Below are 27,534 nucleotides of genomic sequence, written 5' to 3' on the forward strand. Positions count from 1 at the left end.
ATCTCATAAAAGTTCTCTTTACTGGAGAAAGTCAATGAAACATAAACATTCTCATTCATAAACTTCTTTCTTATCTCATCTATACGCTTCAAAATGTCTGAACAATTGCTAACATCTTCTACAACAGTTATTTCATCATGAATGACCTTTAAAAACAAGCTCATTTAATATGCTATTAAAATCATCTCAATAATGAGTCCATCCTTTCCGTCTTTGGGTAGCACAACATCTTTCATTGAAGAAGGTTCAACAAGTCTTATATTAAACTTACTGACAAAGTTTGTTATACTATAATGCTTCGGCGGCGAATACATATAGTTTGAAAGACATAATATAGATTCTTCAGCAAATTCACTTATACTGGATTTTATAACAATGTTCTCACGAGACCAAATACCACCAATTGACAATCTTGTAAGCAATCCTGCTGAACCTTCTACTGTAAACGTCGATGGTAACATTCCACGAAGGTCATCTATTGACATCGTTGAGTCACTGAATTTAAATATTTTCTTAAAGCAATCGTCATTATCTAACCATGCAATAGCTTTGAAGTTTTCATTCGAATATACATCTGCTTCATTAAATGTAAAACCTGACTTCTTTGCAGAGACGACTTTAAAATCTATTGCATTTGTTTCAAAATTATACGCTATGGTAACTTCTGAAGGTAATGGGTGTCCTTCCGCAGTCAGTTGTTCTCTCACTACCGTTTGAAGCTTTGTGTTAAAAACTTTCATGTCATCTCCTGTGTCTAGGTTCACATACACAGCAATAGGAAAACTATCTTGCTTCTTTGTCTCATCATTATACCTCAAAACATTAAAGTTCTTCAATAATATTGTCCTTCCTGCTGGAATACTTCTAACTTGTCTTATTTCAATAGCTTTCTCACCTCCTACATACTCTACCCAGTGTCTTGGATATTCATAAGTATACTGACTTTCTTGAATTTTGGTTGGTTTCATCATAACGTGTTCATAGTATATCTTTATACTCTTGTCAGTTAGACTCGGTGCTATGTTCTGAATATTTCTGACTTGCATTTTTAATGGAGATAAAATGAAGCATTTAATACATGACGTAGATGAAGACATGAATGAAACTACAGACAAACTTAACTCTTCTCTCATTCTTCCTTTCAGTAAGGACTATGAGTTCTGTTCAAATGGTGTTTATTTCTATTGTGGAAAGATGGGGTCAGGTAAGACATTTAACCTCATTCGTCATATACTCATAACAGAGCGTTTAGGTCAAGATTCATATTATGACCAAATCATTATATCAGCAACTTCAGACTCTATGGACTCAACAGCGAAAACATTTATGTCAAAAGTTCAAGCCTCTGTCGTTAAAGTTCCAGATAGCGAACTCATTGAATTTCTTCAACGTTACATTCGACGTAAGAGGAAATATTATGCCATCGTTGAATTTATACAGTCAGGAATGCAAAAGACTTCAGAAGAGATGGAAAGAATTATTGACAAACACCACTTACGTCAATACTCAGGAGTTTACGATATGAAACGACTTACAAACTACATTCTGTCAAAACTTTCAAAATACCCCTTCAAAAAGTATCCTTCAAACACTCTGCTCGTTTGCGACGACTTCGCCGGAAAAGGTTTAGTGTCAAAGCCTGACTCACCATTAGCTAACATCATTACTAAAGTCAGACATTACCACTTAACTGTAGCAATACTTATGCAAACATGGAGGTTTTTAGCTTTAAACATAAAACGTCTCATAACTGACTTCGTTATCTTTCAAGGTTTCTCACGCTATGATATTGAACTCATTTGGAAACAGTCAGGTATAACATTACCTTTTGAAGAAATTTGGGAAGCATATAAGTCTCTCATCTCTCCTCGTTCATACCTTGAGATTCATATCATGACTAATACCATTAAAGTCAAAAATATTCCATGGGAACGACCAACATTGTTTTAAAGTTTAACCTTCAATTGACTGATGGTAAACAAATTCCATGCATCTCTGTCGCCATTTCTGTTAATATTTTTGCTGTCATTCATATCATCCACTTCCCCATCCGTTAACTTTTGAGGATATGCGTTAGAATAGCTGTTCTTAAATGAAGGCTTTTCACCTTTTAGCGCATAAACTCTATAACTTTCTGCATACTTTATGTTTGAACCTCCTGAGCCATCATTGACATAAATTTTTATAGGCTTCCACCCTTTGTTCATGTTCCTGCTTCTTCCCTTAGCTCTTTTGTTCAGTAGTTCTACATCTTTATACACAGCACCTGTCTCAGTGAATTCAACAATATTTTCATTCGTTAGCTTTACATTCAAACCCTTGTCGAGTATATTGTTCATTTCATACATATAAAAGGTTTTTATTCTATATGAAATGAGAAGCAAATCCATCTTAGCTGGTGCCGTTAATGTTCCAATTGAACCAACATCAAATGTTGACTCACGAACGACAAACAATATTGTCATAAAGAACTATAGTTCGGAGTGTTTGAAAGAAAAAGAACCAGAACTTAAGTCGGGACCTTCGGTCTTGGCGCATGGCGCCGTGAATTTAAACTCAGCTTCAAACGCTAACGCTACATCAGATGTTAAGTTAGAGTATCCACCACTGGACCAAATTCTTTCAAGAGAAGCCAACGACAACCCTTACACAAATGTTCAAACAAATCCTTCAGATAACGTAGACCATTACCTTCTTCAGTTATATCAAACTATCTTACTCAAAGACGATAAGAAGCTTTTGACAAATCTTATAAGCAAGAACCAAATAATTCTAACAAAGGAGGACCTTGAAAATGTTATATCACGAATAACAGGGAAACAATGTGTCATTGACTATCTCGACCCTGAAATCGAATGCTGTGGTCAAACGCCACCATTCATGAAAATAGGTAACATCCGCATCATTGAAATACCAGGTACTCCAGGAGTTGAGTTTAAGTATAAATATTCGAACGAGTATACAAAACTTTCAACAGAATATAAATTATGTTTGAAATATGTTTTAGTAAATTAAAGCAGTCAGGAGGGCTCTTTGAGCCCATCTTGGCGCTTTGCGCCGTTAGTCAAAAAAATTTCAAGTTAGCAATTTGTAATATCTATCCAAAACTTCTTCAACAGTATCGAACTCATCTTCATAATGCAAACCTAATCTTATTGACTTGGTGCAGTTCTCACTAACACAATATAGCGCTTTGCGCTCGGCGCCTTTGACGCCTTTTTCTGTTCTCTTGACTGACATAACTAACTCATTTGTTTCATCAAACAGCAACAACCAAAGTTCATGACCTAATACATAACATTCATACTTTATATTTTTAGCTCTGAGTTCTCTTGTAAGCTGTTGCATTTAATATTTTCTAAAAAGTCTACTTCAACAGTCATTCGCACTGGTGCCTTCAGTTCTACAGGCTCTCCTTGAAAGTCAACTAGTCTGAATTGCATGTCTTTCAAATTATGAGGACTAATGCGAACCCATTTACCTAAATGAGTTGCTATGACAGGAACGTTTGGAATGAACATTGAATTTACTTCATAACAGAAAGACTTATATTCTACTGAACCTTTACTATTAACTCCTGAAATACCTGTGACATTAGCTATTTTTGACTCAATGTATAAACAATTGCCATAACATACGTATGGAACAGATTTCATCTCAATCGTTTTGTCAAAACTTTTCAAAGGAAATGTCATATGGTATGCTCCCAGAAGCAATTGAACTCTATGACTCATTCGTGTTATCTTAAACTCCTTCGCATAACTGAACTTCAAAACTCCTGCAATAAGTTTAACATTCATTAAGTTTTCTTCGTTCTCCTTGTTTATTGTAGTATTTATGAGCGCATTTAACACTCCAGCTAATGTTTCCATCTTATATTCTACATTATTGTGAAATCTTATTTCATGCTTCTTTCCATCTATTTCAAACTCCATGAAATCTGTTTCATCTGTTATGACAAAAGTTGCGATAGTATTGAAGTCAACAACTCTGAAAGCAAGCGCTTCATTCTGAAGACCTAAGTTTGTTTGTAGCTTTACTGTTCCGTATTCGTTTGGGTCAGTACTTTGCAAATAGAACAACATTTTATTCTCATTAAAATATGACTATTGCTGCATATGCGTATGAAACAAATGAAGCAAGAAGAGCACATGAACTAGTAAACGAAAACTCAACTTTAACCATTGAAGGCAATGATTTAGTCATTGACGATGGAAAAACTAAAAAAGTCATTGATTTCGATACTTTTAACACTTATGACCCATTCATTACAATAAGTAAAGTTCCTATCATAAATGATGGAACGGTGCAATATATAAATTCTACAGTAGATGCCTCATTAGTGAAAGTACTGAATGTTCTCATTGAATTGTTAAAGAGCTTTCGATTTGACGACAACATTAAATGCCTAAAGAATTTAGTCATGAATGAGAAACAAATATTAGGAGTTGCTGGTAGCAGTAATGATGTACACCTTATGACATTAGAATATTATAACGAACATAAAGATGAACTGAAAGGAGAGAAGGGTGACACCGGACCACAAGGAATACAAGGACCTCAAGGAATACAAGGACCTCAAGGAATACAAGGACCTCAAGGCGAAAACGGTTTGGATGGAAAGGATGGAAAGGATGGAAAAACTGCTAAATCATGGATATGGGACCTTATAAATACTGGTTTAACAGCTGCTTCATATGGAGTTCTTCAATACCAAATCGGAAAGATATGGGCTGTACTTGGTGAAGAAGCTTTAGATGACGTCAAAAATGCTTTGAACTTCATTTCAAATGGTTCGGATACTATTAAAACTTTATCTGGTTGGATGCAAGAAACAAGGAGTCAAATAGATACTGTAAGACGTATAGCAAACAATGCACGTACGGGATTGGATACTTTACGAAAAGCACAAAATACACTAAAGGAAGCAAATGATATTCTTGGCTCAGTATCAGACATGCATGAAGATTGGCTTAAAGGTATTGACAAATCTTTAAAAAATCACAGTCAGTCTATTGCTGACTACAAGAAAAGTATAGATTTTTTACATAGTGCTATGGACGTACATGATGGAAGCATAAGGAACTTACTTAATGCTAACAATAACTTACCAGGAACTATTAAAGCATTTATAAAGTCCTTTGTAAAACCCGGTGCTCTAACATTTAGGTCTTTGAGAGCAAGAGCATTGAAGTCAAGAGATGCAGAAACTCCAACAGAACCTACAGAAGGAACTGAAACAACAGAAACTCCAGAAGAACCACCAAAACCAACAGCTAATGAAATATTGTTCGAATATTTTCCAAGGTACTCTGTTCTCATTGCATACATTCAAGAAATACTTAAGAAAGCAGACTTGACTTTAGGAGATGATGAAAGTTCTGTATATCTTTCGTTCCAATTCAAATAGCAGAACTTTTGAGACAGATATGCTTAATGTATGACAACATCTCTGATTTCACAAGATATGATGACGACCATGACCCCGAACACGGTGAAGAAGAAGTTTTACAAACATCCATTAAGACAGGAAAGGTTTTAACTCAAAGTCTCATTATTGACACCAAAGATGGCGAAGTGGACGTTCTTCAAGAGCTGAAGAAAAATACTTCTTCGGGAGGTGGTGGTAGGCATGAACTTGAAATAAATGAGATAGAAGAGAAATTAGCCGAAAAAGCAGATAAAGAACATAAACACAATATCTCCGATATAAATGAACTTCAAGCTACATTAAATAGTAAAGCGGACAAAAATGAACTTGACGCAACGAACAAAGTTTTGAAATCTCATAAACACAATATCTCCGATATAAATGAACTTCAAACTTCTTTAGACAATAAAGCAGACAAAAACCATGTTCATTATATAAGTTCTGATGAACAGATTATAACGGACTATCATGGATATTTAACACAGGGTGAAAAAGTGAATACGAAAAATGTTAATGAAAGAAGATATAAATTCATTCGTGCTAAAGGTTATGACATACACTGTACTGTACAGTATGACACAGGTATAGCACCACAATCATTTGGTTATAACGCTGAAATTTATGCTTCATACTTCTTTGTTAACGGTGTATTAGTTGAACCAAGATTTACTTTGAGAGTTAAGTCAAAAATAACTTTTGAAGATGCTATTAAAAGTAAAGCTGACAAAACAGAACTTGACGCAACGAACAAAGTTTTGAAATCTCATAAACACAATATCTCCGATATAAATGAACTTCAAACTTCTTTAGACAGTAAAGCCGACAAAAATCATACACATAAATCCTTCACTACTGTTAGAGCAGACGACATAATATTGAACTATGATTTGGGTTCAAGTGCACCTTTAGAGAATCCGAGTACAAGCGTAAAAGATACTCTTAACAATTTAGATAAGAGTTGCAGGAATATCGAAGGTCATGCCAGAAACTTTGAAGCATATGAACTACCAGCAATGTTAGACAGTAAAGCCGACAAAACTTATGTGGATACAGAACTAACAAAGAAATTTTCGAAACCAGATACAATGACATTTACAACAGAAATTATAAATGGTGAACCAGCAACTCCATTTGAATTTGTTAGAGGTCTTCAACCAGATACTTTTGAATTTTTCTTGGATAATTCTATTGAACTAACATTACATTATAAAAGTGGAACAAATGCAACATTTCATCCGGGAGATACATTCCAAATGGTATTTAATGACATAAGTTCTTTAGAATATGTTTATAGAGTTATGAGCATATATGATTTAATATATCCTATAGGAGCTGTTTATACGTCTATGAATCCAATAAATCCAAACACTTTATTTGGTGGTAGATGGTATGAAATAGTTGACAGTTTTCCATTCTACACTAATACGCAGTCAATGAAGATGGGAGGTTCAAAGAAAATAGGTATTGAAAACCTTCCTTCACATATGCATAGGTTCAGTGGAAGAACATCTGTGGAAGGAAACCATTCACATTCAATAACAAAAAGAGGTTATATAAATCTTGCAGCGGGTTCGAATAGACAGGGAATGAATAGATATGATATCTCAGATGACCCCAAAGATGTTAGCACAGGTATTTTCTGTGGAACTGCAGGAAATCATACACATGTTGTAGCTGGTATTACAGACCCAGCAGGTAATGGAAAAGATTATATGCCTCCTTATATAACAATGCACGCTTGGATACGAGTTGGTTAAAATCTTTAACTTTACATAAATGAGCTTGAAAGAAGTATTCGAACAACATCCATGGAGGTCTTTTAAGAAATTCAATGAAGCTGCAAAGAGTTCGGGATTTACTAACAGAGCTGAAGTGAAAAGGTTCTTTGACAAAAATGTTGTACATCAAACAAAAATAAATCCTTACGACTACTTTTTACCAATTTACTCCAACACTCCTGACGCATACCAATTTGACACTCTCATTCAAAGCAGAAAAGGAGGACATAAACCATTCCTCATCTTCATTAATGTTAACACTCGCAAAGCTTTTGCGTATATAATGAGAAATAAAGGAACTCATGAAGTGTTAAGAGTTTTACAAAAGTTTGTAGCAGAACATAGCCCAAGTATTTTAACATCAGACCAAGACGGTGCATACCTCAGCAACGAAATCACAGAATTTCTCATTAAGCATAACATAACTCACTACACTACTGAAGACCATAACCATAACATACTCGGTATCATTAACCGCTTCATAAGGACTCTCAGAGATTTAAATCAAGAGCGAGACTTTACCGAAGAAACAATGAAACATTTCATCGAAGTTTACAATTCCTCAACACATTCTACAACAGGACATACACCAAATTCAATGACACAACAACAAGAAGAAAAGTATATACAAAAGAAACGAAGTCAAACACAAAATATCAGAAATTCAACACAATTTACTCTCATTCCTGGAACAAAAGTTCGTGTAGTTCTTGACGACAAACCGTTGACAAAGAAACGTTTAAGGTTAAGTCGAAATTATTATATCGTAGACTCTACGCAAGGTAATGGATATCTTATAAAAGCTGCTGACGACTCCATAGCATTTTACCCTCGTCATAAATTAGTCGAAAGTAGTAATGGCAAACTTGCTGAAACCATTGACGAAGCAAAGCGAGGAGTGGTTATTGAAATACTTGACTACAACATAAACGATGACACTTATAAAGTAAGATATGAAGGAGGCGTTGAAGATGTTATACCATCTAAGAACTTGAGAGAATCTAAACCAACTCATCTGGGACCATTAGAGCGGGAGTACTGGAAAGATAAAAACATGCCAGAAAGAATAAGAAAATTCTTCTAAACTTTTTCGTTGGATGTAAATCAGACATGAATGAGAACAGTCATGATATTATTAATGGTACCATTTATTTTTGTCATAAAGACGCAAACGGACTCTTTGAGTCCTGAGGTCTTTCAGACCGAAGCGGCGAGGACGAAGTCCATGAACAAAAATCATGTTTATGTTAGCATGTTAGATCTCACCCGTTTTCTAACCACTTTTCTAACATGGTCTAAAACTCTCGAAAATCATGAATTTTTGACATTTCCTTATGAAAGAAAAATAACGCTAATTTTTTTCTAAGAAAAATTTTTATCTTGTATGTAAAGATATGATTTCAACAATAGGTTCTACAACACTTCAAACAACAACTTCACCAAACTCTTTAGTTATGAATCCAACATCTATGTTAGTAGAGATGAAAAGCTTCATTCCTTCTTCATATACTTTTGAGACAGAAATACAAAGAATTAAGCAAGAACTTTTAACAAGTAATTTAGACTGTAGTGCGAAAGATGAAACAAATGAACAGTATCTTTATGACATGCAGGACATTATTGACCATTTACCCAAATTGCCTGAAATCCAACAACAAAAGCTCACTATTCATGAATTCGATGAAATAGAAGTGAAACCAACTGACTCAGTAGAAATAAAGAAGTTCATACGTAAAGTAAACTATGAGTTTCTAGGATATCATTGCAACCATAAAGTTATGGACAAAGATTGCGACATGGTATATAAGAACATCTCTGACATATATAAATCTGGGGAGTTTAAGACATACGACAACTTTGTTTCATTAGTTGCTGAATGTGTTTGGGAAATAAGAGATAAAGATAGAAGAGGTAAGGTATGGCATGAACAGTTAAAACCAGCAGCTTTTGAGTTAAAGAAAACCATTGACGCCTTAGTTGTTCTAGCAGGTCAAATTTCAATGTATAACGCAAAAATGAATCCGCAATGTTCAAAATGTAAAGCAGCAATGAGGAAATATAACTACTCTGTCAAAGAGATAGAACGTATGAGAAACGACTATGCTGACTTAAAGAAAGAAGTAGAGAAACCAGCAGAAGATAAAATGGATATGTTGACATTTCTGAACAAAAACTATCCAACTGCTGACGATTTCCTATTATCTGATGTCAAGAAGAAATATAAAGAAACCTTCGGCATAGTTAAAATTTTTGATATCCTTCGTGAAGAAATAGAAGCTACAAAACTGTTTAAAGTCATGAACCATCGCAACATATACCATGTAAAACGCTTGTAAATAGTTTTCTTCGATGTTAGAAAAGTGGTTAGAAAACGGGTGAGATCTAACATGCTAACATAAACTTTATTTTTGCATTAATCCCACTATGTTGTCAAAATGTCATGTTGTCAAAATGTCATGTTGTCAAAATGTCATGTTGTCACTATTTTTCAGAGAAGTTAAATTACCGAGTGACACATAGTGACATAGTGACACCTTCAGTTCTTCAAAAATAATGAATAAATGCCTTCCTCATTAATCCCACTATGTTGTCAAAATGTCATGTTGTCAAAATGTCATGTTGTCACATTTTTTCAGAAAAGTTAAATTACCTGGTGACCTGGTGACCTGGTGACCCTATCAGTTCTTCAAAAATAATTCATTAGTTAGAAAAATAACGCTAATTTTATTTTTATATCTTTTTTATTTTGTATGTAAAGACAGTAATGACAAACATTGAGTTTGAAACAGTTAGAAAGATAGACGATGACACCAAAGTGGTTAGAATAGGTGATTTAAACGTAAGATACTCAAAGAAATACAACAAATATTCTTTGTCAGACATTATATCTCCATCTGAAAAGAAAACAAACGACTGGGTTAGAAATGCTTCAACTCAGAAAATTTTGACAAGAAATCCTGAGCTTATGATATCAGTAGCATTTCATGGAACAAGAGCATATCTTATAGACAAAAGTCTTATACCAATAGTTTTGTTATGGTTAGACCCAGTTGTTGGATATAACTTCATAACTTATGGTTCATTCGACTCAGAACGTTGCAGTGAAGGCTTACTTTACATCGTTCAGAAACCGAAGGACTTCAACACAAAAAGATATAAGATAGGAAGGACATATAATATAACTCAAAGATATGACAGTACAGTCAATAGAGTCAAGGTTGTGTTCGTTAATGATATGAGAGCTGCTGAAACAGAACTGCTTGAAGTTTTTGAGAAAATGTATGGTGCTCCCACGAAAGGTAAAGAAACGTTTGAAGTAGATGAGATAGATAAAGCTATAAAATTATTTGACGAAGTTGCTGAAAAATACATGTAAAGCGTTTATTTTTGGTCTTTTGTGAAAGTCAGAAAATAACGCTAATTTTTTTCTAACAAAAATTTTTATCTTGTATGTAAAGACAGTAATGTCAACATCAGAGAACACAACAACAGCTATAGTCCATGAAGTCATAAATGAAGAATACGAATACATACAGTATAACAAACAATTGAGACTCATTCGTTCTGTCAAAGACGACATGTACCAAATGCAAAGTATAATGAATGCTCTTCGTTCTACAAAGCAAGCATATCATTGGTTTGAAAACCAACAGACAAAAGAACTTTTAGAAGAATTTCCTCATATGATTGCTTCCCTCGGAAAACCGAGAGAAGAGATTCCGTACGAAAACCGTGAAAAATTGCCAAACGGTTTGAGAGGATATTATGTTCATAGACTTTTAGTAAATGCAGTTGCAATGTGGGCTTCACCACGTTATGCTTGGAATATTTACAAACTTCTTGACGAACTTCACAGACAAGAACGTGGAGAGATGGAAAAGAAACTTCAAGCAAAAGATGAAGTCATTGAATCCAAAGACAAAAGCATACAGAAAAGAATACCGCGTTCAGTACCAAAAGGAAAGGAAAAGAACTATAAGTATATGATTTATACTGAAGAGTTGGAGAATGAAGAAGATAAAGATATGGTTATGTTGCATTTAGTCAGAAGAAACAACAAAAGCTTTTACGACCTTGCTAAAATATATAAATCTGACAGAAACTGGTTCTATCGTGAAAACTTACCGATTTCAATGACACCGAATGAGCAAATAAAAGAAATTGTCAAAAATACTCTTCCTCAAACACACTATGACATCAAAGGTTGCACAATACTTACCTTCAAAGAAGACTTACCATTACTGAAGGAAAAAATAACAGAATATTTCGATAACTTCAAAGAGGAAGAATGAAGTCACGACAACATTAACGAAGAAGTCACGACAACATTAACGAAGAGAGAATGAGGTGAAAAAACAGGTGAAATCTCACCTCTTCACCAAAAATATATTTTTGGTTAAATAGCTTCAGGGTCAATTTCTTCAACCATTTCACTTCCTTCGTCAATGTCAATAGAAGCTTCTTCAACCTTTGGTAAGAACTTTTGTATAACATCTTTGTTCGTTATTGTCTTCAGAGATGAAGGATAATATTTCACATTTATTTCACCCTTCTTATATTCTTTCTGTTCGGAAAGATTTAAAGCAATACTGAAGAAGTCAATGTTGGAGTTCTTTATAACAGTATAATGAGTATCTTTGACATTCACGAAGAAACCCTTTTGTTTCAAAACTACTGCTAACTCTTGTGAAGTATAACGTTTGCGGTCAATGACAATAGCTAATGGTCTGACATACTGACCGAACTTAGATTCTTTCACAAACTTCTTGTTAAAGATAACATTGACGTTTGAAGCACCATTGAACTCATTCTTGATGGCAGTAGCGAGAGCATTGTATGAAAAGAACTTGCAATCTTGCATGTGTTTCATTAAAATAAAAATATTAAATTATTTTGAAAAATAACTTAAAAAAAATGTAATCTAATTTTTCGAAAAAATATTTTTTTATTTCCTACTAAAGATGTATCGGAAGTTGTCTAAGTTAGAACACTCGGAAATAAAACAACTTCTTACAGAAGCTAATATAGATGTTGCAAAACATTACGCGACAAACAAAAAAGCACTCGCTGACTTCATTAAAGACTACAATGGTGCAATAAGTTATGATAGAATTCATGAGTTCATAAAGCCGCAACGCGGCGAGGACGAAGTCCATGCAAGAGCATTTCCTTTAAATGACATTGCTATTGACTTATATCATAGACGTTCAGTACCTCATGAAGTAAGAAGAGAAATGTTTGACATAACAAATGCGAACGTTGGTCATACTCGTAAAGCTCTTTCGCATGATGTTCGTCAAGAAATGTTTGACATAACAAATGCAAACGTTGGTGAAACAAGAAGAAGAGACGACACACTGAAACAACAGAGAAGAGAGATGTTTAAAAGTGCTATAGAACAAGTTCGCAAAGCTAACGATGTCATTCGTTCCATTGACGACAAACCAAAAGAAGGTGAGAGATGGTTAAAGAAAGATGAAGAGAATAGGAAGAGAAATGTGAAGTCAGGCAATAGACTCATTGACTTTAACATCGAAGCTTTAGATGAACCAAACAGAGAATATTTACACAAACATTTCGGTAAGGTTTTCATGAGACTCTTAGAGAAAATTAAAATAAACTCGCAACAAAGATGGATGGTATGTTATAAACTTGGTGGAAAGTATGAATGTTCTACGTTAAACCTCAATAATATGGAACATTACTACATCAGCTCTTGAAGGAGAACTTTATATCAGAGATAGAAGCAAATGCTGCAGGTATTGTTGAAATGCACTATGACTTCTTCTTGACAAACATAAAGAATCTTACTGAAATAAAGATGTATGATTTAACAGAATATGAAGGCTTAACGATGTCAGATGTAAAGAAAGGCAAACCAAAAAAGAGACCATATAGAGATGAAAGCACACTGACAAATGACCAGAAAGCCATTTTGGAAGCTCTTAAGCAAACAGGAAACCCAGCACTTATAGAAAGCTTTTGGAAAGATAATGGTGAAAAGAAGTTTTATAAGAAGAGAAGCGGTCAGTTATGGAAGTATCTTTGCACATTACCTATAAATCTTGAACGCTACCAAATCTTCAATGAACTGAACAAAAGAACTGCAATACTTATGACAGAGGACAATTGTTTCGTTTATGCTTGCATTCAGGCTGGAGTAAATGAAGAAACTATTGACCACATGAGAGAAGTCATTCGTGTTAGAGACTTTCCTCAAAGTAAAGTACAAGAAATTTCTGACGCAACAGGTATAGCATTTAATGTTACCATTGGTTATTTCAATGACTCAAGACATAATGAAATAAAGAGATATATACCAAAAGAATGCGAAACTGTTAGAACTATTGACTTACTTCTTGTTGAAGACCACTACATGCTAAATGAAAGACTTCCAATGACAACATACTTCATTCGAAACTATAAAGAAATTCTCAAAGCTTGTGGTGGAATGAACATTGAGAAACAGATGAAGATTTATACAAAGAGAGAAGATAAATATGTAGTTCGTTATGATAGAACAACACCGTTATGGGATGTTATGAAAACATTGTGGGAGTGCAAATATTTCGAACCTATTTCTTATGGAGAACTTTTCACATATACTACTGACTTATATAAACAGAACCTTGCACCATTTAAAGATTTGACATATGCTCCAAAGTATTGTGTACAACTGAAGAAGAAAGCAGAGTCAAAAGAAGTAAATAAAGCTAAATGTAAATTCATTCCTGAGCACGTTTTCTTTGCTGACTTTGAGTGTAGTACGGATGGCTTTCATAAAGCTTTTAACATCTGTTATGACAGTGAAGATGGTTCAGTGAGTGAAAGCATTTGGGGTCAAAACTGTGCAACAGAATTTTTGGAAAGACTCCCTGACAAGAGTTTAATATATTTTCACAACCTCAGTTATGACATAAACTTCATCTTAAGACACATGACAGAAGTGAAAGGAACTCCCATCATTAAAGGTTCACGAACAATGCAAATAACCGGTTTATAAAAGGACGGGCAATTATTATAAAAGACTCTTACAGTGTTATAAATAAGAAGCTTAAACTATTTCCTGCTATGTTTAACTTACAAACAGGACCGAAAGAAGTATTTCCATATAACTACTACAGCAGTGTTTTGTTAGCAAATGACAACAGAACTGGTGTCATTTCTGAAGCATGTAAGTTTATCCGGGATGCAGATACATTTATGAAAAACATAGATTCCATCAAAGGTTGCAGAATAGATGAGAACCACTTCGACTTAGAAAAATATAGCACGTTTTACTGCAAACAAGATGTAAGAATTTTAAGAGAAGGTTTTGTAAAGTTCCGCAATGACTTATTGAAAGAGTTTGATTTAAACGTTTATGACTACGTTAGTATTTGTTCAATTGCTAACAAATTGTTTGAGAACAGAGTATACTTCCCGAATGGAAATCTTTATGACCTCTCAAATAAACCAAGAGAATTTATTTCGAGATGCATTCAAGGTGGAAGATGTATGTTGTCAGATAACATGAAACAAAAGAGCAAAAAGAAACTCATTGCTGACTTCGACACTGTTTCATTATATCCTTCAGCTATAGCAAGACTTTATACTTTAGAAGGTATTCCAAAAGTATTGAAGGAAGAAATGTTAAACACAGAGTATCTCATGAGACATTTATTCGATGATGACCAAAAGGAACCCATTGGTGAAAAGTTTATGTCTGGCTTCTTTGTTCTCATTAAGATAACAGAGATTGGTATACCCAGACACTTTCATTTAATAGTTTGCGACCCTGAACTAAATCCAGAACTTAACGTTCCAAGAAGTTCAAACACTTGCTGTCTCATGTATGTTGACCATATAACATTACAAGACCTCATAAAATATCAAGGTGTCAAATGTGAAGTGTTGCAAGGATACTATTACGATGGAAACAGAGATATGAGAATAAGAGATGAAGTAAAGAAGTTGTTTGAGTTAAGGTTAAAGTATAAGAAAGAAAAAACCCCTTACAAGAAATTATAAAACTCATTCTGAACAGCATTTATGGCAAAACTATTCTATCTCCTATTGAGTCAAAAATAACCATAGTAGATGACAAAGATGCTATAAGATATGCTATAAGAAATTACAACCATATAGTGAAGTTCGAAGGTTTGGATGGTTCAGATAAAACTATTTTCAAGCTAACGAAAAGCATTTGCAGACACTTTAACTTCTGTCCACTTGTGTTAATATTCTGTCTATGTCAAAACGTATTATGAATGAAGTATTCTGTACTGCAGAGGACATGGGTCTTCAAATATTTTACCAGGATACCGACAGTATGCACTTATATAATGAAGACATCCCAAAGCTTGCAGCAGAGTTTAAGAAGAGATACGGTAGAGAACTTATAGGAAAGAACCTTGGTCAATTTCATAGCGACTTTGCAGAAATAACACCTGGAAAACAAAGTTTAGCTTATAAAAGTATTTTCTGTGGAAAGAAGACCTACATAGACTTACTCACGAATGATTTAAATGAAGTTGCATTTCACTGCAGAATGAAAGGCGTGAAGCAAGATGTTATTGCTTTAACCGCTAATGAAATGTTTCCTGAAGCTATACAATGCTATTACAATGAAGATAAGAACATTCACATACCTGTTGGAACATATGACAAAGACTCTGAGTTCAGTTTAATGAAACTTTACAAAGCACTTTATGATGGTCAAGAGATTGCATTCGACTTATGTAAGTCATGTCAACCTTGCTTTGCTGAAAAGTTCAACTTTTCAATAACGACTAAAACAAGCTTTATTCGTAAGTTGAAGTTCTGAGGTCATTTATTTTTGTCAGCAATGAGGTCATTTGTGATAAAAATAAGCCGCTAGCGGCATGGGCGAAGCCTATGTGGTCATTTACAATACAGCTATTGTAGAGTTTAACAATTGTGCTTCAATGTATAAACAATCTTTCCCATCTGGAGGTAAGAACACTGGGCACTTATGGTCATGAGTGGAGAACATGTCTATCCAAAACTCACGATTGAAGCCAGTAAGCTTGTAATACTTAGGATTTGACAGTGGTGAAGTTCTTGTATGACCAATGAACTCATTTTCAACTCCCTTACTTAAGTTTGAATATAATATAGCTTGCTTTCTATCCCAAATGCCAGGTGTTACAATCTTTGAAAATTCATTTTTCCTCGGAAGTATTGCATCATAATTGAAAACATTCTTGAAGTCTTCATTGGGTTCAGAGATTTGAAACCTTATACGTAATGGATTTTCTTTCTTTTTAGCGACTTCATTGAATGGTGAATATATAACAAACTGACAGTCATGAGTTCCATCTTCATTTTCATTAAATTCATAATGAAAGTCTATAAGTTGTGGCTGACTACCTTCTTCTTTCAGTTGTGCAAGAAACTCACGTAAAGGCTGTAAAGTTTGTACTTCAATATTGAACTTTTTCTCGAACATCTCATTAAATGAAATCATACATTGCAACAATGTTGTATCGTCTTTAAAGTATTTGTATATGTGAATGTTTTGGGCGCTTAAAGACTGTTCGTCATTTTCTATCTCGACTTGAAGTATAAAGTCAACCTTTCTGAAAGCACGTGTTATATACATAGATGTTATGCCAATGTACTTCTCTTCATTTATGTTCACAATCCAGTCTGTTGGAAACTTAAACGTTACTCTGTTCCCCTTTATTTTGACGTCAGGGTTTTCACTACTGAACGCAACAGATAAAGGTATTTGTCTATACATTTAGTTTGGATAAAAATAAACCATTTACTCTTTCTTTGCTTCAGCTTCCTTTGCTTTTTGTTCTTCCTTTGCTTTTGCTTCTTCTCTAGCTTTTTTCGCCAGCAAACGTGGGTTCTTCTGTCTTCCAGCAGCTAATGCAGCTAGTTGTTTTTCACTAAGTTTTCTCTTTGGTCTCTCTGGCTTTTGTTCTGGTTTTTGTTCCTTCAGTTCGGATAAAATTTGTTCACGAATTTCTTTCTTCAATGCTTCAACATCTATGACCCCTTGGGTCTTGTCCGTAGGATTTGACTGAGTCATTTGACTGTAGATAAAAAACTAAATTAAAACTTTAACCGATGTAAAATGAGCTTGTCAAAATCAGAACGAGAGTCTATTATATTAAATGACGCCAGAGGAATACAACATCCTTTCTATTATGTAAGTCAGAGTAAAGATGGTAAAATATATGTAAGAAAAAGAAAGGTTCCATTAGCGAATACAGAGAGCGACAACATTAAGGTGCATGGCACGAGGGCGAAGCCCATATAAAACCTTCTGTACAAACTGAGCCACCAAAAGAACAAGAAGAAAAGAAGCCAGATGTACTTTCAATAACGAACCAAGAGCTTATTGCAAAGTTCGTGAATTTCATTGAAAAGCAAACCGAGTCAAAGAACCCTGACCCACCAGTGAAAGAAGTGAGACAAAAGAGAATGTACAGTTCATTGAAAATGTCAAGAAACAACTTCCACCACGAATACCAAGAAGAAGAGTGAGAATAATGAAGTAAATAGATATTTTTATCTGAAGTAAATACATGCAGAACGAACAGTTAAACGAATTTACTCCAGCAGAGCATATTCATCAGATTCGCTCATATTTCGATATCATAGACAATGCAGTTCAAATTGGTGACACTAATAGAAAATATTCTGACGCAAAGATTCCATCACAACCTGGAACTGCTAAAGATAACACATGGGTAACATTCAATCTCTCACCTCCTGGTGAAAATATGTTGGACCTTTACAATACATTCATTACGTATAAAATGGAAGGTCAATTTATTGTAGATAAAGAAATTGGTTCAGGTTCCAATAAAACAAACCCACCAGGATTTTGGATTGGTTTCGATGACGCTTTCTATGCAGTTGCTGGATATCAAATCCTTGCAAATGGTCGTATCGTATATTCTCAAGACAACGCAAGAGAAGAAGCATATATAACTTCAAACTCACAAACTACCGAACAAATAAAGAAAGTCGATGTTTTTTCAAAGACTCGACATAAAGATGTATGGAGTCATTCGGGAACATGCAGAACAGGACAAATTGTTGGTGGTCCAATTACAGCAGGAAAATCATTTGATTTTAAGCTTCGTTTAAGAATTCCTGTTAGAAGATTCCTTCCATTAGAACCTATTCGATTTATTCCAGCTTTTGCAGGAAACATTCAGCTTAAAGTAAAGTTCAGTAGCGACGCCTTACAATGCACATCTATATCTGTAAATGATATCATTGCTTTCAATCCAACTCTTAAAGTTGCATTTGCTTCAGGTTCAAATCCACCGACAAATAAATTTGTTCCATGGAATGAACCATTCACTATGATAACGAGTGCAACTGAAGCTAGTGGAACAGTTACTATTACAACTGTAACCCAGCAACTATTTCGAACAAAGATGGATTTTAATGAATGTTTTATTCATCCAAAGTCATTCTCTTTAGACCCTAACATTTATACAGAACTTGTAGAACATTATACAAACGAGGCTTTATGTTTTCCTGTTAAAGTTATGGATTGGATTCCTATGGATGGTTCATTCTCAAAGAATACAGATAGTTCAAGTGCAACATTTACAGCAGCTTATACGCCTATTAATGTTAAAAGTATTTGGGCACTATTTAGAAAGAAAGACAACTATTATGTTAATTTTGAGAACCCTAAGTTTAAATATCTTCAGCTTTCCATGGGAGCTTATGGAAATATGCCTGCAGAACCTGAAAAATCATATGGACCTGTATTTTATGAAATGGTTGCGAACGCTTGCAATACAAACAATGATATGATTGGATTTAATGAAGATGTTATGAGGTCATTGGTGGATGATGGTAGTGTGGAACATAAATGGGATAGCTATGACAACACACATTTCTTATGTGGTTTTCCAACAGAAGTGGACTTTTGCTTCCAGCAAGGTCAAACATCTACTGCTCCAATAACATACAAATTGTCTGTTAAAGGACCTATTGAACTAGCAACAGAAAATGTACCAAAGCCACTTATTGGATTTATGAGGGATTGTTGCTTTGCAATACAAGTAAGACAGTCAGGCATACCAATAATAAGACTTGACGACTATAACTTAGCAGCGGACGACAGTGAGGAATAAAGGATGAACGTTTATTTTTAAAGCTTATAAATGAGTTCTTCATCAAGCTCTCGTGAACCTTCACCATCTGTGAAACAAACTTTACCAAACGATTATGGAGCACCTATTGAATATTTCTTACGAGCTGCACAATGGCAAAGAGCAGTCTCACCAAGGTTAGGTGTTCCACCAGCTCCTGTCAAAAATAGCATTTGGTCAAGTCCTTATATAAGATATGGTCTCCCACTAGGTTTGCTAGCTACAGCAGGAGCAGTAATGATGTTGAAAAGAAACAAAGCAAATGTTATAAATAATACTGAAGTAGCTGAATTTGAACAAACTCCGACACCATCGCCAAAACCAACGCCTTCACAAACAACACCTTCAATGACTCCTGAACCTATGAAAGTACAAACTCCTGTTCAAAAGTCAACTCCAAAACCGACTCCAACATTTAAACCAGAACCTACTCCTCAAATAAATCGTAAAACTCCTGCGTTTCCTTACTGAAAAAATAATGTTAGTTTTATTTTATTTGAACATTTTATTTAGAGTAAAATGACGACTAAAGTCACTGAAGCAATGAAACAAAAATTTTTGGTAGAATACATTAAATCAGGAGCGGTTCCAGAAGGTTTTTACGTTCATACTATGAAGGATGGTAGAGTTCAGTTTAGAAAGATAAAGCAACCATTAGATAGAGAAGGTATATTAAGGAAGATTAAACTTCATGAGGACAACATTGCTGAACTTAAGAAGAAGTTAGAAGAGTTGGAGAAAGGAAGAGAGTTATAAAGTAATGAATTCAACAGACCCAAAGGGTCAGAGCCGCTTTGCGGCTAGGGTGAAAAAAGAGGTGAAAAAAGAGGTGAGATTCACCACTTCACCTAAATTTATTTTTGTGCTATGTTTTCATACGTGTGAGGGTGGTGATATCATTAATTTTAAGTTTATTTTTTATTTTATTTTATTTTATTTTTATATAAATGACGAAAACTATTGAGATAACAAACTACAACGGTCATGAGTTCAAGAATTTGTTCTTCGTTCCTCGTGAAAATACATTCTATCAGATACGAGGGAGAAAGGGTAAAGTTAGTTTGAGCGTTTATGAAGGAATGAAGAATGGAAAGTTTATACAAGCATACGATACAAACGGTAAACGTGTTTCATTAGCTTTGTCAAAACTTACTAACATTTATTTTGACAGTGACTTTGACCTATATGAAGAAGAAAGTGAGTCAGAAGATTATGAGCTGTTATGTGAAGCACAGCAATGGGAGGAGTTGCAATACTTTTGTAAGTGAGAACGTTTATTTTTACATTAGTGAAGTCGTTTGTGAAAACATTTATTTTTTCATTAGTGAGGTGAAGTGGTTGGCGGCTTTGTAAATATTTAAGGTTAAGTTAGTGTTGTCGTTTGTGTTGTAAAATATACGTTAACAGTTTCGTAAAGTGTCAAATTCACAAGTATTGCGTACGGAGGAACGCAGTGCCTCAGTACACGAGACTTGTATACTAACTGATATACGTTATGAAAGGAGGTGAAACGTTGAACTTAAAGTATAGTTTCCCAGACGTTATAAAAATATTTGACGACCACAACATTTCATTAAAATTTATTTGCTAAGTAAAAATGTCAAAACTTCTTGAAAGATGTTTGAAAAAAATAATATAGACTTTATTTCATGTAAAGGACTTTACACACTTTTGAACGATATGAAAGACCCTGTTTTATTTGTTCGTGTAGACAAAGGAAAGTTCTATGTCTTTACAAAATATTTGAACTTCTTAGACAGAGAACTTCAAGAAACGCCATGTGAAAGTTTAGATGAAGTTCTTCTCCACTTTCAGAAAAACTTTTAAATATATATAAATGGCAGAAGACATAATGGTTTATACTATTACGACTAAAAACCCCGAGTCATATAATTCTATAACAACAAACTTACAAAGTCCTCAAGGACGATATTGTAAACTAACCTTAAACACAATGACGACTAAAGCCTGTTTTGCTCTTTTGACACCAGAAGACTTTATTGTTGTGAATGGTAAAAAATACTCCTTTGAAGATACTTACTCAGATATACCACCAACAGGTTTTGTTGACTTATTTAATACTTTAAGGACGGATGTAACATGTGCTGCAACTAGAGCAGGTTTCATTATGTTTGGATGTCCGACTGAGTTTACTATAAACAATATGAGCTATAATACAAAACTTATTTCTGGTTTTTACTACCAACAGTTTCCTATAACAGGAAAAGGTGTCATACAAGGAATGTCTATTCCATTGACATTAAGCACACCAATCTTATATATTGTTTCAAACTTAGGTTCAAAGTGTTATTCGAATGTCGACAGAAACTATTATGACCAAAAGATACTTATGCGTATAAACAATACTTTCTCTGCTGGTTTGCCTATTGTTCATTCGAATGCAGAATTTTCAACCTTAGTGAACTCAAACACTTTGGCAAGTATAACGTTGACATTAGTTGACGCAAACTTTGTTCCTGTAAAACTTTTATGTCCTATGTATTTGTCAATGACGGCAGAAAGTTTCGAATTGGAAGATGCAACTGGTGAAAGTATTGTATTACAAGAACAACTTCAACAACAAATAGCTCAAGAACAACAAATGCAACAAATGGAACAACAAAGTCAAGAATAAAAAAATAATATTTTTTTTATTTTTATAAAAATGTACAGAATAGATGTTTCAGATTTTTATGACTTCCAAGCATTCAGAAATATGTGTCCATTTAGAGACTATAACAAAGCAGTCGAGAATTTGAAACGTTTAGTCATTTATGTTGACTCTGCCCCAGAATGTTATGTCATGAAAGAATGGGATGTTGTCTTTAACAAACCAAGAGCAACAATAGTGTCTGAACAAGAATGTAGACAGAAACTTAAGAAAATAAAAGTCGTACAAGTTGGAATGAAGATGTTAGATGCTTGGGATATCTTATTGTCAAAGTTAGAAGATTTTTCAGTTCGAGGTATAAAGTTCTATACACCTTCTCCAAACTTCTATTCTATCTTCACTGGATATAAATACGAACAAGTAGAATGGAAAGAAAATATTATAGAAGCTTGGTTAGACCATGTCAAAGAAATTATATGCAATGGAAACGAAAAGGTTTATGAGTATATCTTATGTTGGTTTGCAAATATCTTACAACATCCAAGTGCTAAAAATGAAACTGCTCTCATTATAATTGGAAAACAAGGAACAGGTAAGAATACTTTCTTTACAGATATCTTATGCAAACTGTTAGAAGGTTATTCGAACCCTAATATGACAAACTTAGAAAACATCTGCGGTAAATTTAACTCTTCAATTGAGAATATGAAACTTATAGTTTGCAATGAACTTCAAAGTATAGATACAACAAAAGTTTTGAACTCAGATGCTTTGAAGAGTCTTATAACAGACAAAGTTGGAGTTGTTGAAAGAAAGTATAAAGACCAAAGAGTTTGTGAAAATGTTGCAAACTTCATTATGGTTTCAAACAATGTTGTTCCGATGAAGTTAGAAAGTTCTGACAGAAGATATGTAGTTGTCAGAACGTCAGAAGCTCATATGCAAGATACAGAATATTTTGACGACTTAGCAGAAACTTTGACATCTGACTTTTACAACCACTTGTTCTCATACTTTATGACATTAGATATTTCTAAGTTCAATCCAAGACAAATTCCACATACCGAAGAGAGACAAACATTGTTAGAAGCAAACAAGAGTGTATATGAACTGTTCATAGATGAAACTGACTTTGTGTCATTAGATGAAAGGTCATTGTACGATTCGTATAAACAATATTGTCAAGAATATGGTTATATGGCAGCTTCTAAACGTACATTCTTGGCAAATGTCAAAAGTCTTTTAGATGTTCAGAATGGTGTATATACAAAGAAAATTTTTTCTGAGTAAATTTTAAAAAAAATATTTTTTATCCGATAGAAAAGATGACGAAATTCATCTCAGTAAATAAGTACATGACAGAAGTCAAAGATAAGTTAGCTCCATTCGCATATTTGAATGTTTACTTCTACAATTTTGAAAAGTCTACATTTGACAAAATTTGGAACATTGCACCAGTTAAGTTTGCTGTTGTTAGAAAAAGTGGTGCAACTTTTGAAGACTTATACATTGACGGTATGTTGACAGTCAAAGAAAATTTTGACAGAAAGTTCTCAAAACTCGAAGAAGGTAAAGCATACAAACTTGTTATACCTTATGAACCAAAGAAAGCAGACGACTATGAATATTATGAGTCTAAGATAGTTGAAGTTCAAGGTAAGTTGGGTAAAAAGATTTTAGAGTCTAAGCCAGTGTTTACTCCTAAAGAGGAAGAGAACATTGACATTGACCCAGAAATGTTCTAAAAATAAAATTTTATTTTTACATGTCAAATTTCTTTTTCTCTGGAACTGGCTCTGGTTCTTTCTTCTCTTCTACTTTTTTCTCTTTCTTTCTCTCTTCTTCTTTTCTGGTGGAGTTATGTCAAATTTGGCGCAACTATATTTATGTAAAAGTTCTTTGTCCTTTAATAGCTCATCTATTCTGTTTTCTATTTCATCTTCAAGAACAGCGCATGTGTCTTCTTTGCATTCTAAGAAGTTTTGTTGGACTTCATCTCTCCAAGAGGCGTCATCTCTGTCAACAAGTCTGTCATTGACAAACTTAAAGACTGCTCTGCTTAATGTTTTATGGTTCTTGTCATATTCCCAGAAACAGAACTTTAGAACAAATTCACCTTTCTTGTTTACACTATGTAAGATTTTATGGTCGACAGAAGTTTTAGAGTCAAAAAGCTTGTCTCGAATATAGATAGCGAAATCACTAGACATTTTCTAAAAGATAAAAATTTTAATTTTTCTAAAAATATGTTAGAAAAAAAGTTTGCTGACATTGACAAGAAATTTGAGAATGTTTTAAACAAGAACAAGAGGAAGTTAGAAAATGCTCAAATAAAACCTATACATGACAAGTTCTTATTTGCTCAGAATGGTATAACAGGTCTAATTGCACCACCTGGGTCGGGTAAGACTTTCACTTATCTTAAAATGGCTGCACAACAACAAGAACTAGATGAGAAGAACCCATTCTATGAGTTAGTAGTCATTTGTTCGACTTCTGGTCAATTTGACCAAACCGTCAATTCGTTCAAAGATATTATAAAGAAGTCTAAGTTAGTATGTATAAAGGATACTGAGTTGTTAGATTGGATAAAGAAGTACCAAAGAAGAGTTTTGAAGTATAATGCTATAAATGAGTATATAAATTCTAAGTTCAAAGACCCAAATGAGGAAATGCAGAGAATATTAGAGAAGAAACACTTCAGAAACAAACAGAAAGAGATAGAATACATTTCGAAGAAATTGCAATCGTACGATTGGAAGACTTACCCTCATAGATGTCTTCTTATCTTAGATGACTTTGCTTCTCATCCTTTGTTAAAGAACAGAGAACAAGATATGTGTCGAATTCTTAAGAAGCTCAGACACTTTCACATCTCAGTCGTAATATGTGTACAGACAGCCAAGAGTTTAAGTAAGGATGTTAAAAGAATACTTACTGACATTATACTTTTCCCCGGATTGTCCGAAGACGATTTCATGGAACTTATGAAAGAGTCCATGGCAGGTAAGTTTGACAGACATGAACTATGGGAGAAGTACAAAGTCATACAAGACCCTCATACTTCTTTCAGAATTCATATCTACGCAAACAAAGTTCAAATTGTAAAAAGTCAAGCTTGAAAAATAAAGAGTTCATTTACTCTGCTTGTTTGAAGGCGACCCGAAAGAAGTCGGTCTCGCTGTTCTTCACTGTTTTCATAGAGTTTTGGCGACTGGGGTTTTTTAACTACTCGCTGTTCTTCACTGTTTTCATACGGAATCTCTTCCTCGGTTTTCCGAGGGAAGCAAGCATATGAGGAAATTCAAATTGTAAAAAGTCAAGCTTGAAAAATCTAAGTGTTTAGTCTTAGTAAGATGGTAGCTTCTTAAAGCAAATACCATTGCTGAGTTTTATGTACGTGAAGAGAAGTACAATGAATTCAATTACGAGTACAATTGCAATGACAACTAAGGCAACTATTTTTGTCTTTTGCCAGCAAGGGTACTTCTTCTCTTCCAATGGTTCGGCAGAACTATACTCACTCATGAGAAATGCCAAAACGGTTTAATAGAAAAAGTGTCATTTTTTCATGTCCGAAGACTCGAAGGTGCAACACTTCCAAAATACCGACGAACTCAGAAGAGCAGCATGGCAGTATCTTCTTGACAACTTCTTTGAGTTCTCCAGGTACACCTTGGAAAATGCTGAAGAACTCCGACATAGAGAATTTGGAGAAATTGCACTCCAATACTACATTGACAAACAAAGGGTAAACAAAGGGTAAAATAAGACTAAAACTTAACGTTTAAAAAGTGACATTTTTATGAGCTCCGAGTCACCGAGAAAACTTGGTCAGATGTTAGCAGCTTACTTCCCTGAGGAGGATGGAAGCGTTACATACGTAAGGTTCAAAAACAACGAACCTGGAATTGCGTACCAAATTCGCAATTACATGACCATGGAAGAGTACGAAAGGTTCCTACAAGAGAAACCAGCTCTAAACAACTCAGAAAAGAAAGAATAAAAAGTTTAACTCGTAATTGTTTATTTTTTTACTTGTATGGGCAAGCTGCAAGAATGAAGTCGACTATCTCAGTCTTTGTCTTGACCAGTTGGACTGCTCTTGCGAGTACGTCTGTTTTGCGGTCTCCAGCTGGTGTCTGACCTTCGTAATTGCGCATGTTCTTGAGAGCTCCAACTGTAAATGGTTGTAGGATGAAGAGTCTCTCAGACTGCTTGAGGTAGTCTTCACGGTCACGAACCGAATCTGTGGTACGAGTCGAATTGGTCGACCTTAGGGAAGAGACTGAAAGCCTGTCGTCTTCCATAGGAGCTGTAGCATACTCTTTGCGTAAGCGGTTCAGGCCTTCTTCGAAGTCTTGGTCTCTCTTCGATTGGGATTGAGATTGGAATTGCTGGGGTGGAGCTTGCTGGAACATCCAAGGGTTGGGGAAGTAAGGCATAGGCTGAGGAGGGTAGTTCGGGAAGCCTTGTAGTGGAAATTGGTAGTAACCTTGAGGTGGAAATTGGTAGTAATTTGGTGGAGGGACTTGCTGGAACTGAGGTGCAGGGGCTGGTGCTTTAGGTTCCTCTGGTTTGGGAATGGACTCGGTTGGTGGGACGTCGGACATTCGTTTGTGGCTTAACCATCGGACCACAACGATAAAAATCTCTGCTACTAGCAGTACTTCTACTGACAGTAGAAGTACTTTTACTGACAGTAGAAGTACTTTTTCTGACAGTAGAAGTACTTTTACTGACAGTAGAAGTACTTTTACTGACAGTAGAAGTACTTTATCGTCGAAAACCCTCTCAAATTTTCCTTTTTACTGACGGTAGAAGTACTTTTACTGACAGTAGAAGTACTTTTACTGACAGTAGCAGTACTTTTTCTGACAGTAGAAGTACTTTTACTGACAGTAGCAGTACTTTTTCTGACAGTAGAAGTACTTTTTCTGTCAGTAGCAATGGTCGAGGTCGAACCTACCGACGAGGCAATTTACCTAATTGAAATTAACGAGCTTGTTAAAGACTTCCTCAGGCAGAATGTAAAAGGCAAGCTTGTTAGCGGTTGGATAACGGGAAGGGCTGCCTTGAATCTCGAGACTTCGACTGGAATTCCAATTCAAATACCAGACGGGACAGCCTACGATGGCATAAAGCAAGCAAAGAAAGAAGCTCTTCTCAAGTTCTTTGCCAAGCGTCCTTGGATACTACTTCCAAACAAGGAGAACCCTTTCCCAAGAATGAGCCAAATTCTCAAGGGTCTCCTTCACTTCTCGGTCAGCCGTTCTACATAACCTCAGAAGGCGACATCCAACCAGTTCAGTAAACCTTAACGTTTAGAGTAAAAACATTTTTTTTCATTTTTTTGAATGAAGCAAGTTAAATTCGTCCCACACCAATCTCAATGGACCGATGAAGAGTTTCAAGCCATAGTTGAAGACGTTGAGAACGACATAGACGGCGAACTTGAAGGAGCTCAAATCACAATTGCAACCAAAATTGCAGGAGTCAAGGAACAGATAGCTCCACTTAAAGCTACCAAAGCTACTCTTGACCTCATGGATAGTTACCGTTTAGATGTCAAGAGTGGAA

General features: G+C 34.8%; 18 protein-coding genes and 3 pseudogenes across 21 annotated transcripts, besides 2 other annotated features; 17 read left to right on the forward strand and 4 right to left on the reverse strand.

Moving 5' to 3' along the window:
* Window positions 1-20,828: part of a mobile genetic element that runs on past the window's edge.
* Window positions 165-1,097, reverse strand: TVAGG3_0575670 (uncharacterized protein; the record flags this gene model as incomplete). The annotated part of the gene is made up of 1 exon (XM_051238999.1): window positions 165-1,097. One exon carries the CDS (start codon window positions 1,095-1,097, stop codon window positions 165-167), a length of 933 nt encoding a protein of 310 aa, XP_051096823.1.
* Window positions 2,374-2,699, forward strand: TVAGG3_0575680 (uncharacterized protein; the record flags this gene model as incomplete). Its single annotated transcript, XM_051239000.1, has 1 exon — window positions 2,374-2,699. A coding segment is annotated over one exon (326 nt), but the record flags the coding sequence as incomplete, so codon positions are not given.
* Window positions 4,424-5,193, forward strand: TVAGG3_0575690 (organellar and viral DNA polymerase type B; the record flags this gene model as incomplete). The annotated part of the gene is made up of 1 exon (XM_051239001.1): window positions 4,424-5,193. A coding segment is annotated over one exon (770 nt), but the record flags the coding sequence as incomplete, so codon positions are not given.
* Window positions 5,813-6,892, forward strand: TVAGG3_0575700 (annotated as a pseudogene). The gene has a single exon. A coding segment is annotated over exon 1 (1,080 nt).
* On the forward strand, window positions 7,808-8,293 carry TVAGG3_0575710 (integrase core domain containing protein family; the record flags this gene model as incomplete). The annotated part of the gene is made up of 1 exon (XM_051239002.1): window positions 7,808-8,293. One exon carries the CDS (start codon window positions 7,808-7,810, stop codon window positions 8,291-8,293), a length of 486 nt encoding a protein of 161 aa, XP_051096826.1.
* On the forward strand, window positions 9,974-10,585 carry TVAGG3_0575720 (organellar and viral DNA polymerase type B; the record flags this gene model as incomplete). The annotated part of the gene is made up of 1 exon (XM_051239003.1): window positions 9,974-10,585. One exon carries the CDS (start codon window positions 9,974-9,976, stop codon window positions 10,583-10,585), a length of 612 nt encoding a protein of 203 aa, XP_051096827.1.
* Window positions 10,674-11,410, forward strand: TVAGG3_0575730 (KilA, N-terminal/APSES-type HTH, DNA-binding family; the record flags this gene model as incomplete). The annotated part of the gene is made up of 1 exon (XM_051239004.1): window positions 10,674-11,410. A coding segment is annotated over one exon (737 nt), but the record flags the coding sequence as incomplete, so codon positions are not given.
* On the reverse strand, window positions 11,606-12,079 carry TVAGG3_0575740 (uncharacterized protein; the record flags this gene model as incomplete). Its single annotated transcript, XM_051239005.1, has 1 exon — window positions 11,606-12,079. The coding sequence occupies one exon, from the start codon at window positions 12,077-12,079 to the stop codon at window positions 11,606-11,608; it is 474 nt and encodes a 157-aa protein (XP_051096829.1).
* TVAGG3_0575750 (organellar and viral DNA polymerase type B) lies at window positions 12,171-12,812 on the forward strand (the record flags this gene model as incomplete). Its single annotated transcript, XM_051239006.1, has 1 exon — window positions 12,171-12,812. A coding segment is annotated over one exon (642 nt), but the record flags the coding sequence as incomplete, so codon positions are not given.
* On the forward strand, window positions 17,348-17,723 carry TVAGG3_0575760 (annotated as a pseudogene). The gene has a single exon. A coding segment is annotated over exon 1 (376 nt).
* TVAGG3_0575770 (uncharacterized protein) lies at window positions 17,751-19,325 on the forward strand (the record flags this gene model as incomplete). The annotated part of the gene is made up of 1 exon (XM_051239007.1): window positions 17,751-19,325. The coding sequence occupies one exon, from the start codon at window positions 17,751-17,753 to the stop codon at window positions 19,323-19,325; it is 1,575 nt and encodes a 524-aa protein (XP_051096831.1).
* On the forward strand, window positions 19,485-19,814 carry TVAGG3_0575780 (kinase C-related family; the record flags this gene model as incomplete). Its single annotated transcript, XM_051239008.1, has 1 exon — window positions 19,485-19,814. A coding segment is annotated over one exon (330 nt), but the record flags the coding sequence as incomplete, so codon positions are not given.
* On the forward strand, window positions 20,291-20,611 carry TVAGG3_0575790 (uncharacterized protein; the record flags this gene model as incomplete). Its single annotated transcript, XM_051239009.1, has 1 exon — window positions 20,291-20,611. One exon carries the CDS (start codon window positions 20,291-20,293, stop codon window positions 20,609-20,611), a length of 321 nt encoding a protein of 106 aa, XP_051096833.1.
* A 352-nt stretch (window positions 20,829-21,180) lies between the features above and the next one.
* On the forward strand, window positions 21,181-21,978 carry TVAGG3_0575810 (uncharacterized protein; the record flags this gene model as incomplete). Its single annotated transcript, XM_051239010.1, has 1 exon — window positions 21,181-21,978. One exon carries the CDS (start codon window positions 21,181-21,183, stop codon window positions 21,976-21,978), a length of 798 nt encoding a protein of 265 aa, XP_051096834.1.
* Window positions 21,181-27,534: part of a mobile genetic element that runs on past the window's edge.
* Window positions 22,009-22,840, forward strand: TVAGG3_0575830 (uncharacterized protein; the record flags this gene model as incomplete). The annotated part of the gene is made up of 1 exon (XM_051239011.1): window positions 22,009-22,840. A coding segment is annotated over one exon (832 nt), but the record flags the coding sequence as incomplete, so codon positions are not given.
* Window positions 23,280-23,699, forward strand: TVAGG3_0575840 (protein of unknown function, DUF4108 family; the record flags this gene model as incomplete). Its single annotated transcript, XM_051239012.1, has 1 exon — window positions 23,280-23,699. The coding sequence occupies one exon, from the start codon at window positions 23,280-23,282 to the stop codon at window positions 23,697-23,699; it is 420 nt and encodes a 139-aa protein (XP_051096836.1).
* Window positions 24,201-24,964, forward strand: TVAGG3_0575850 (protein of unknown function, DUF4106 family; the record flags this gene model as incomplete). The annotated part of the gene is made up of 1 exon (XM_051239013.1): window positions 24,201-24,964. A coding segment is annotated over one exon (764 nt), but the record flags the coding sequence as incomplete, so codon positions are not given.
* TVAGG3_0575860 lies at window positions 25,089-25,248 on the reverse strand (annotated as a pseudogene). Its single transcript has one exon. A coding segment is annotated over exon 1 (160 nt).
* Window positions 25,526-25,720, forward strand: TVAGG3_0575870 (uncharacterized protein; the record flags this gene model as incomplete). Its single annotated transcript, XM_051239014.1, has 1 exon — window positions 25,526-25,720. One exon carries the CDS (start codon window positions 25,526-25,528, stop codon window positions 25,718-25,720), a length of 195 nt encoding a protein of 64 aa, XP_051096838.1.
* Window positions 25,760-25,960, forward strand: TVAGG3_0575880 (uncharacterized protein; the record flags this gene model as incomplete). Its single annotated transcript, XM_051239015.1, has 1 exon — window positions 25,760-25,960. The coding sequence occupies one exon, from the start codon at window positions 25,760-25,762 to the stop codon at window positions 25,958-25,960; it is 201 nt and encodes a 66-aa protein (XP_051096839.1).
* Window positions 25,989-26,543, reverse strand: TVAGG3_0575890 (uncharacterized protein; the record flags this gene model as incomplete). Its single annotated transcript, XM_051239016.1, has 1 exon — window positions 25,989-26,543. A coding segment is annotated over one exon (555 nt), but the record flags the coding sequence as incomplete, so codon positions are not given.

This window comes from Trichomonas vaginalis, chromosome II, assembly GCF_026262505.1.
Source record: "Trichomonas vaginalis G3 chromosome II, whole genome shotgun sequence".
In the NCBI taxonomy this organism is placed as follows: Eukaryota; Parabasalia; order Trichomonadida; family Trichomonadidae; genus Trichomonas; species Trichomonas vaginalis.